Source organism: Adiantum capillus-veneris, chromosome 3, assembly GCF_014529385.1.
Source record: "Adiantum capillus-veneris isolate H3 chromosome 3, ASM1452938v2, whole genome shotgun sequence".
NCBI classification, from domain to species: domain Eukaryota; kingdom Viridiplantae; phylum Streptophyta; class Polypodiopsida; order Polypodiales; family Pteridaceae; genus Adiantum; species Adiantum capillus-veneris.
Window position 1 is genome coordinate 170,531,895 of NC_140933.1, and position 10,873 is coordinate 170,542,767.

The 10,873-nt window shown below is 41.6% G+C and overlaps 1 protein-coding gene across 1 annotated transcript in view; it reads left to right on the forward strand.

Moving 5' to 3' along the window:
• Positions 1 to 2,485, forward strand: part of LOC147462177 (Thioredoxin superfamily protein) — a 63,928-nt gene extending 61,443 nt beyond the window's left edge. The window contains exons 2-3 of the mRNA XM_086509587.1: positions 1,916 to 2,005; positions 2,122 to 2,485. Of these exons, the coding sequence (XP_086365713.1) occupies positions 1,916 to 2,005; positions 2,122 to 2,196 (165 nt within the window). The 3' untranslated portion in view covers positions 2,197 to 2,485. The remainder of the gene's footprint in view (positions 1 to 1,915; positions 2,006 to 2,121) is intronic.
• Positions 2,486 to 10,873: the final 8,388 nt, after the last annotated feature.

Genomic DNA, 10,873 nt, shown 5'->3' on the forward strand with positions numbered 1-10,873 from the left:
GGACGATTACTTTCTTTCAAGAAGGGGGGATGTCACAAATTGCTGACGTGTCAAGCCACTGAAGAACGGAGCCGACTTGTAGATCCCGGTCGAGGGGCGTAAACCCTAAGTGAAGATGCAGAAGCAGCAGATTTCAGCAATTCACGCTGGCTTGCTGATGTGGCAGATTGTACGGATTTCGCGTTGGCATGTTGATGTGGCAACCTATACGGATTTCCACAATTTGCGTTGCTGACGTGGTAGTTGTATGGATTTCCGTAAATCACGTTGGCAGCTTTCGAACATTTGCTTTTGGACCAGATGCTTTTGAGTTTGAAGGCTTTTCATGTAAACTGCTTTTAATGGCCAAGGGCCTTTAAATATGAGGCTAGGGCTCATTCTCTGGCACGCTTCACTGAGAGCGTGGAGTACCGGCTTGTACTGTGTTGATGCAATATAAAGAAATACAGAAAGGGGCGCCAAGGTTTGGGGCCAATACTTTCTGGGGTGGAATTCCGCCACTTCGTGTCGCGTGTGCTCTCTCTCTTTCAGTTTCGTTGTTATTGAAGTGCTAAAAGTCTGTTCAGTCTGTTCTTTTCTATTGGGACGTGGTGCCCGTCTTGTGACATCACAACTCGGTTACAGTGGCTTTCCGGAGCTTAGTCGGAGGTGGGCCCAAACTAGAGCTTAGCAACGCGGGAGTTGCGGCAGAAAATCAGTGGGATTCGTGGTGCGTTTTCCGGCGCTGACGTGGCCTCCGCATGGACAGGTGACGATGTGACCGCATGGACTAGGAGCTTTTGGGCGCTAGTTTTAAAGCACTTGACTCTTTGGATTGCTTGCTTTTGATAACAGTTGATTTTGGGACTTTTCAGCCGTGTAAAAGCAAGAGGCTAAGTGCCTATAAAAGTGAGGCCTGGTGCGAGTTCTAGGCATCCTAGTTGGAGCTAGATTCGCACCAGCAGCTGTATCTATGAAGGTCAATAAATAAAGAAATACCCCAAGGGTTACCTAGTTGAGGGGCCAGTGTATCTGGGACTGCACCTTTGTCACTTCGTGTCTGGTCTCAAGTGTGAAGCTCTCTTTCGGTTCAAGTGTTCAGAGTGCCAAAGTCTGTTCCAATTGTTATTCTTCGTCGGCATGTGGTGCCCTGGCCCCTTATGGTTACAACCTGCCTCTTCTGCTTCTTCCTCAACGTCCTCTACTACTTCAACTTCCACTTCCTTGTACCTTCTTTTTGATGGCTGGGAGGTGCTGCTTTCATGGTGATTTGCTACAGTACTGGATCGGACTCAGAAAAGTCGACTCATGCTCTGATATCATTGAGACTGACTGGCCACTTGAACAGGCGGTGAGAGCTGCAGCCATGTCAGATCTAACTGAAAACAATATATAGACTTTACTTGAAATAACGCTGGAGTCAAGACAGTGTAGGGTGGAGTTCCCTTCTTAGACGCACTGCCGGCCTTTACTTCATAGGCACTTCATAAGCCCAGGGGGCCCCAATAGCATCCAAAGCAATCTGCTATTTACAACATGGCCTCGGCCAATAAACATTGCATGGAACTGCAAATAAGCTTGCTTAACGAATTGCCATATCAGCAGGCCATCAGGTTGCCACATCATCTAGTCATGTCACCTGTCAGTACAGATTGCCACGTCAGCAGTCCCGAGATCTCTCGCTCTCTACTCAAGGGAGAGGCTCTCTGTGAGAGAGAGAGAGAATTTTTACCCTGAATTTGCTCACCAGCTTATTTATTATTTTAAACACAAATCTTTTTCTACAACAACTGCCAACAACCAGGGAACATAATGGCATGCCTTGCTTTTTAAAATTTAGTAATTTGCTCTGTTTGCATTCGATGAAGAGAACATCATTGCTGTAAATATGGTCTGTGGTCGTCTTTCATTGACCTTGTGTTGATTTTTTGTCAAGGTAAGGGACATTACTACCAATGCTAATTGGAAGGGGGCATACCAGTATGAGATTCCAGTTTTAGCACGGGTTAATGAAGATGACTCAGAGGTTTGTAATCGTTAACATTTGTTCTTGCATGTGCACTTGAATGTCTCTGATATCAAACTGTCTTCCTTTCACAGTATGTCTGATTTTTATTTTTATTTTTACTTGAATTGATTTAGACGGTGCTTCCACGGCTTTCTCCTCGACTTAGCATTGAGCTGGTCCAGAAGAAGCTTTCTGCAGCACTAAGCTAGTTGGTGAGTATCATTTTGCAAGGCCAGATACACGGCCCCAGGAACAAGGTGCAGCTTGATGTCTACTTCTGCAACACCCAACAGTTATCCTTGGAAGGGCAATATAAAGGTCATCCTGTGCAGGATAGTTCAAAGGCAACATCTGTTTGGATTTGAAAAGCTAGAGAAGAAGGGTATCTTTGAACACCATTACCAAAAGCTATCTTTGCGTTGAATGTTATTGCTCTTGTAGTAATGCTTGGTTGCGCACATAGAGAGAGAAATGAAATGAAATGAAATGTTATATTAACGTCTTCAAAAGGCCAAAATGACCTATGAGACCAATCAGTTACAAAATAGTGAATCTAATACCATGTCTGGGTACAAAAGAACTAGAAAAGAACTAGAAGTGGAACAAAATACTACTACTACAATCTAAAACTACATGGGTGTAGCAGCTGATACAATAGGTACCCGGTAAACTGGATGTAACAGTGTGTGAAACAAAGATGGAAGAAAAGGTGAGGATCCATCCTCATCTGCACTCTGGATGTCGAGAGAGTATGGCTCGAATCTTCTGTTGTAGTCTCCGTCGATGCTGTGTAGCTCCTCTCCTCAGTCGCGGTCGTCTGTATCTCTGTAGCTCCAATGCTCGGTCGATGAGAGTGCTAGTAGTGGTCGAATGAGTGTGGGACGAGCTCTGCAGTGGTGGCTGCTCCTCTGGCTGTCCCATATCTAGTGAAAAGAAATCTGTAATGTGTCTCTGGGACTGCCTCTCTCTAGCTCTCCCCAGTAAAGTGTCTCTATACCTGTGTAACTCAAGTAGATATAGTCCAAGACATCTCTGATCCTCATAACTCATGACCCTAGATAGAGGACCAAAACCCTCTCTGAATAAGCAGTGGAAACGCCCCCGTATCTCATAGAACACTGTGCAATGACATATGTAGTGCAACTCTGTCTCTGGCTCTCTCTGGCATAATCGGCATATCCTGCTGTCTGCTGGTATCCCTCTGAATCTACCAGTCTCAATCTCGAGCTGATGTGAGGATGTGCGTATCTGACCAATGGCACAACGCAAACCATGAGACATATGTGTGTCCATGTAGCTGGGTCGAATCACAAACCCATCTCCTGTGAGGTGGAGAAGATGCTCTCTATAGAAAGCCATCTTCGTGCTCAACTCCTGAGGCGGCTCTATCCATGTCCTCCTGGTGTCGAGCTGGATCAGGTCCTGACGAATGAGTCTAGTGATCTCCACCCGTGTAAGAGACAGCGAGGGTGCCTGAAGAGAATACTGGAAAGGGGGCAACCTGTCCATGGTGAAGAGAGAGAGAGTAGTGGGATGTAGTCAATTAAGTCACATGTTTGTATTCCATAGTTTTTCCATACATAAACCACATGGCACATGCAAAATGGTATGGAAGTGTGGAAAAAGTATGGTGCAGATCCCCGAGATATTATGTATGCGTCTAGTATATGGGACAATATAAACATGCTACTTGTGACAAATATTTAGTGTTTGCAGCACAAAACTTGACAGCCACTGCATCAAAAATTTTGCGCACACACATCACTCTGGCTATTGTCAAAGGTATATATAATGCTTTGGTTCATCTTGTAGATTAAGTATGGTAAATATGTAAGTATGTTTGGTTGTAGACATAATAGCATATGCATAATAACATGAGTAGGACAATCACTATGTTGTATCCCATTGCAACCCATCTTGCTCATGAATAGACTAAGTCAATCATGTGTGGATTGATTGGGTTTCGTAAGGTGCAGTAAAGAGTGCCTTGGAGACAGCATAGATTTAATATGAGTTGAGCCACTCTCCTCTAGGATCTGTCATCTCTCTATGTTTGAGCCTTGGTATCAAGTAGCTTGGTGCTTTCTATAACTTGCAAGTTGCTACAGAGGTTTTCAATATTCTAATTCACATCAGAATTAGTACATACACGAACAATTCCCTTGTATCCCAGTGCAACTATTCTTGCCCATGTTGTATGTAGCCTACTATTTGTTAAGCGATCGTTAGGGCTAACAATAGCTGTGAGCACTTACCCATTTATGTCGTCGTATGTACTTGTAGTCCTTTCTCTGATGTAAATAACAAGCCTCTCCCTTGTTTCAAGGACCCCACATGGTCCAACTTGTTCTTTACATGGGTCTTGGCATATTATTTCGTGCTCTTGCAATTGGTAAGCTTCTCTTCCTTTTGATGCTACAAGTTTTTCAAGTTGCTATCCAATGTAATTTGTTCTTTAATTGAGTGTGATTCAATATTTCTCATTACATATAACAGAATAATCTGTTGTCAAGAATACTAGATTGAGGAGTTTAGGCAATCTAATGTGAATGTTGATCAAGTAAGTAGGATCCTATCATATTATTGCTTGATGCCACCAAATATTGCAATCTCTTTGATTGGTGCGCGCAGCAATAAAATTGTACAAAACCAGTAGCGCATGATTTTTTATGTTGATAAGGAACTTAAATCTAACAAGCTTTGCGTTGGTATAATAGAAACAGATTTTATACGTAAGACTCACATTGTAAATTTCAAATAGGTAAGAAACATGTTGCAAAACGACACTAGAGCTAGCATAGGTCGAAACATATGTAGTCTCAAGCTCCACATTGAGTTCATATGTTTGCATACTTCACCTCATCCTCGTAGAGATATGGAGATCCCTAACATTCTTTTTATGAAGATCAATTGAGTCATCATGATTTTTAGTTTCTTTGGGTATGTCGTCTATAGATTTTATGAATAAATGGTTGCTTGAGTAGACCCGTTATACTCTCTCTCTCTCTCTCTCTCTCTCTCTCTCTCTCTCTCTCTATTCAATCGTGTCATGTGTGAGGTCTATCTGAGACTTGGAGACAGTCTACTATGGTGCCTATCTTAAGGCAGGTGATCCTATGGAGCCTGGAAACTATTACAATTGGACACACATTGGCACAATTGTATGCATCTATCCTTGAGCAACAGATGAGCAGAGAGTGAGGGCATACGAGCAGCGGGACATGCGGGTTTTAGGAGAGTCTTCTCCACTCTTGACCATATTATGACACTCAAAGCCATCATTGAGGAGGGTAGGGCACATGGGAGACGGATTTATGGTAGCTTTATGGATTTTCGCAAAGCATTTAACATGATGCCCAGAGCCAAATTGATGCGTAGACTACAAGACATGGGAGTGTCCATTGAGTTGATTTGGGGGATCATGGCTCTATGCAAATCGTGGTGGGACATGTATGCACTCCGGAGGGGATATCTGATTTAGTTCACTCCACTATTGGAGTGAAACAAGGCAATCCATTGTGTCCTACTCTATTTGGTATGTATATGTATATAGATGAGGTTTATTACATTGGCAGAGAGTGTGACATAGGTGCCCAACTGGTAGGGACATGCCATTGTTGTTATATGAAATTGTGTTGATCTCTAACTCACTAGAGGGTATGCAACAACATTTTGATGCATTACATAGTTTTGTGGAGGATAGTGGATTCTAAGAACCTTAGTAAAACCAAGGTTATGGTGTTTAACACAACACCGTAGCGGATCAGGAGATCAACACCTACATTCACTTGTAGGACGTTGTGGAGTACACAAATGCATACACTTTGAAAGGGTGGTGGTAATGCGTGTGCTAGTTTCCACCCAACCATGCTATCTTATAGCCTTTCCCTAGCTTACACACTGTCCGGCCGTGCCAGTGGCCTTGCCCGCAGGACCCATGTCCTTACATTTACCCCCCCCCCCCCCCCCCCCCCTTGGAGAATCGTTTTCGTCCTCGAAAACGAACGTAAGAAAAAGTTTCTTAAGTGCGGAGATATTCTCCCATGTAGAACCTTCTTCAAGTCTATCTAGCCATTTTACCAACACATATCGTCTGACATGGTGTCTGGTGCGAAGCTCATGAGAATCCAAAATCTTTTCGGACTCATGAGAAATGCTTGGCGGTTCGATAAGGTCAACTAACATGCGTGTGTCAATGACATTATCATTCTGTCCTCTCTGTTTTCGTAAACAACTAACATGAAAAACAGGATAAACTCGTGAGTGCTCTGGAAGAGCTAACTTATAGGCCACTTGACCTATACCTTTGAGAATGGTAAACGATCCACAATAGCGTGGTGAAAGTTTAGCAAATTTTCTCGTCTTCAGACTTTTTAAATGCTCTGAAACTTTTACAAAAACCTTGTCTTCTTAGTCGAAAGTAGCAAGACGATGATGCTCATCTACGTACTTCTTATATCGATCTTGAACTTGCTTAACATTATATCGAGCAACTCGAAGCATGTCAAAATGGTCTTGGAGAAAATCCTTCGCTTGTTGTATCTTCTCCTTAGCCAACCCCATCGTAACGGGTGATCTAGGTTGAAATCCATATAAAAGCATAAATGGACTAAACTCTGTAGTCACATGCTTTGAACTATTATAAGCAAAATCCAATATAGGTAAGTAGTCTTCCCAATTGGTTTGCTTCTTGCTAACGTATGCTCATAGTATATCCTCCAGCACTTGATTAACTCTTTCGGTTTGACCATCCATTTCTGGATGATCAGCCGTACTTAGATTAAGTTTAGTTTTCAACTTTTGAAACACAGCTCTCCAGAAGTAATTATCGAACTTTCGATCTCTGTCACTAATGATACTAGCGGGAAGACCAAAGAGTTTATATATATGCTCTACAAATAGCTTTGCTAATTCCAGTGTCTTAACCGTAGTTTTAGTGGGAATGACCAAAGAGTTTATATATATGCTCTACAAATAGTTGTGCTAATTCCGGTGTCTTAACCGTAGTTTTAGTGGGAATGAATCGACCCATCTTTGTGAAACGGTATACAATTACTCATATGGCATCATGGCCACGATTTGTAGTAGGTAGTCCTACTACAAAATCCATACAGATACTCTCCCACTTACCGTCTTACAAATACCTGGATGACCAGCATTGGATTACCTCTATGGATTTTGTAGTCCTACTACAAAATCCATAGAGATACTCTCCCACTTACCATCTTACGAATACTTGGATGACCAGCATTTGGACTATCGTGACACTCAAATAAGATTTGGCTCCTAGTGTCTGAGTCCTTTGACACACGTACTCTACCTTTGTGGAGTAAGTAGTCATTATCATTGAAAAAATTCTTCCACTACTTAAGCTCTTCCTGAGTAGGGGTGGAGCTTTGTGCGTTGGAGTTTTTATATGTGCGTGCAGAAACATATTGATATGGCTGTACAAAGACATGTGAGTGTGAGGGATCCTTTTTTTAAAATTACACTCCACACTTTAGCATATGATTATATGATTGATCTTGTGCACAGTTGCCACACAATGACTCCAAAAATTCACTTTTTATTTCCGTGAAAACAAGTGAATTAATTTGAGGCATCCGACTTAGTGCATTCGCTACTAGATTATATTGCCCCTTGCGATATCATAGCCTACAATTATAATCTTGAAGGATTTTTGCCCATCTATCTTTACGGTCCTTCGATCCGTTTGAGTAGTAAATCATTTGATACTCTCATAGTCAAAAACTACTTCAAACTTGGCACCATATAAATATTATCGTCACTTTCGTAAAGCGTAAATTATGGCGTAGAGCTCTCTCTCATAGACATAATAATTTTGTTGAGCTCTATCTAACTTTTTACTTTCAAAGGCTATAGGTCTTCTCTCCAAAAGAAGTACCGCGCCAATTGCTAAGTGGGTCAACGATTGCTAGGATGGGAGCATTGGCTAGCTACCTTGAGCTGTTCAAAATTGCGTTTTTGGGCTTCTTCCCAAGAAAAGGTCTTACCTTTTTCTTTAAGTTGATCCGTCATAGGAACAAAGATTTTGGCATAATCACGGATATATTGTCGATAAAATCCAACTATGTCTAAAAATATTTGAAGCTCCTTAATCGTGTTGGGATGTGGCCATCTAAGAATGGCAGCGACCTTGTCAGTATCCATTTTGATGGCAGAACAAGAGTGAGGTAATGTATCTTTGTTTTAAAGAAATGGCACTTGCTTTGCTTAGCATACAGCGCATGAGCTCGTAGCTGTTCGAACACTAATTGTAAGTGTTCTATGTGTTCATCTTCACTTTTACTATAAATGAGAATGTCATCAAGGAAAACCACAATAGATTTTCCAAGATAGGGACATAAGACACTATCCATGAGTGTCATAAATGTAGCTGGAGCATTGGTTAAACCAAAAAGGATAACCAAAATTTTAAAATGCCCGAACCGTGTCTTAAAGACAGTTTTGGAGATATCTTGCAAAAGGATACGCACCTGGTGGTATCTTGAACGAAGATCTATCTTTGTATAGTATCTTGCCCCATGGAGTTGATCAAACAACTCATCCACTCTTTGCAAAGGATACTTGTTCTTGATGGTTATGGCGTTTAATCCGCTATAATCTACGCACATGCGCATAGTACCATCTTTCTTTTTTACCAATAGAATTGGTGATGTCCAAGGCGAAGTGCTAGGTCTCATGAAACCACGGGCGAGGTAGTCAGCCAACTGACTCTCAACCTCCTTGGCTTCTTTAGCACTCATACAATAAGGTGGTTTATTCACCGGTTTAGTGCCTGGCAAGACATCTATGCCATGTTGTACATCACGTGTAGGGGGTAAATCCGGTGGTAAATCACTTGAGAACACATTACTATACTCCGTGAGTAAGTGATTCAGGTTTTGCCGTGCAAAAGAAAGTAAACTAGAGTTATGCTTGGATGGAGAATCTTGTAATTCTTGTAATGTTTGTTTTACAACAGTTGCACGTTGCTCTATAGAATTAAAATTGAGAGCACTTTGCTTGTTAGATTTGTTAACACTTTGCTTATCATTAGAATTCATTGCACTTTGAATACCCTTACTAGAATTCACCACACTTTGCTCTTGAGAATTCACAAGACTTGGAGACAAGCAGTAACACAAAAAGACTTCATCTATTAAATCTGCTTTTTGCAAAATAAAAAACTCGTTGTACATATAAGAGGTGAAGATGGTATATTTTTCTCACCAAGCAAAAGTACATGTTTACCATTGGCCATAAAGGATAAGAAGTTGTGTTCATAACTAGTGTGCAATGTGTTTCTTAAACCATGCAGCCACTCCTGTCCTAAAACTGCATTAGCACGGTCCATGTTCATAACTTGAAAGTCAAGGGTCATCGTATGATCTTGAACAACCGTGTCCCATACTTCTTTATCATTGCCAGACATTTGTTCGACCACATACTTGTGAGAGAAGGGAGTCTGTGTAGGCTTCAATTTCTTGACTAGCTTATAGTTCAGGAAGTTATGAGTTGCACCATTATCCACTAAAATAGGAACACGTTGTTCGTTAATAGTGTCATGCATGCGAATCAAATCATGGGGGCCAAAGGTGGGTTGCCACATTGAAGCAGGCACACAACACTTCTGCTTTTCTTCCATATGAAGAACCTCTACAGCATAATATTTAGGAGATGAATCTAATGTGAGACATTGCGATCTCGTGATAGCTTAGGCTTCTTAGCCTCTTGTGGGCGTGGAGATGTAGATTGTCTCTTATTCCTCTTGGAACGTGTGGGACATCTACCTCGCCATTGGCTCTTAGCCACGCTGCTCTTAACAAAAGTATTCTTAGAGTAGGGAACATTTTCTTTCCTCTCTTGGTCATCATCATATATTTGGGCATGACTGATGGCTTCTTCCAAAGTTTTTGGATGTTGGGTCTTGACATGAAGACGATAGTCTTTGTCAAGATCCCTATTAAAACCCCGTACCTTTTGGAATTCATCTAGACCTTTTAGTTTAATATGATTTTTTGATACTTTGAAAGGTACTGTGTGAGAGATAGGCCAGACATGCGGCATGCATCCCATGCTAACTAATTCTTGTCTTCTTCATCTGAGTCCAAATACTCTTTGGAAAAAGAAGCTTGAACCGTAGCCCAAGAGGGAGGACGAGCATCTATTGGAAATGTCATCCACCACTTATAGGCCTTGCCTTTAAGAGATAGATTTGTTTCCACAGCCGTCTTTATATTCAGGGTGTGTCTCAATCTATGAATACCACTCCATTTGTGTAGGAACGTTGACCGCATCCTTGTTGCGATCAGGCTCTTCCCCAACTTGTGGCTCCTTGAGCCGTCTGTGAATTCATAAATTTCACAAGTAGCTCCGTAAGACTTGTAACATTTGCATTGAGTGCAGAGAAGTTGCGTTCAAGTATGCTTTGGCGATTTTTCAAAGTCTTGAAAGCAGCCATATCTACAAGGCTATGATCTCCTAGATCATCATCGTCATGCATATTAGTGTCAGCACCAATGGTGCCCTGATTTTGATCTACGTGCTCAAAATTAAAAGTGTGTGTAGATGGGATATCCTCACTAGCCATGGTAAACACACACTAATGTAAAGAGAGAAAAAAAAACGTCAACTTGTACCTTGTGAAATTGAAGTCTTGGTGTTTTGTATGCTCCGTGATTTGCGTTGCATGCAAACCTCGCCTTGCGAGAATTGTAACGCTTCACGTGTCATTCGTTGTAAGAACACCTTTGTTGATTCTTCACAAAAACTCGTCGTTTTTGTGAAGGCTTTTGTTCACTTTGAAGCTACCTCCTTCAGGAACAAAGAACTTTTGGAGGAAACTTGATTTCCTCTAAGAAGTGAAAAGGAAGGGTGAAACTA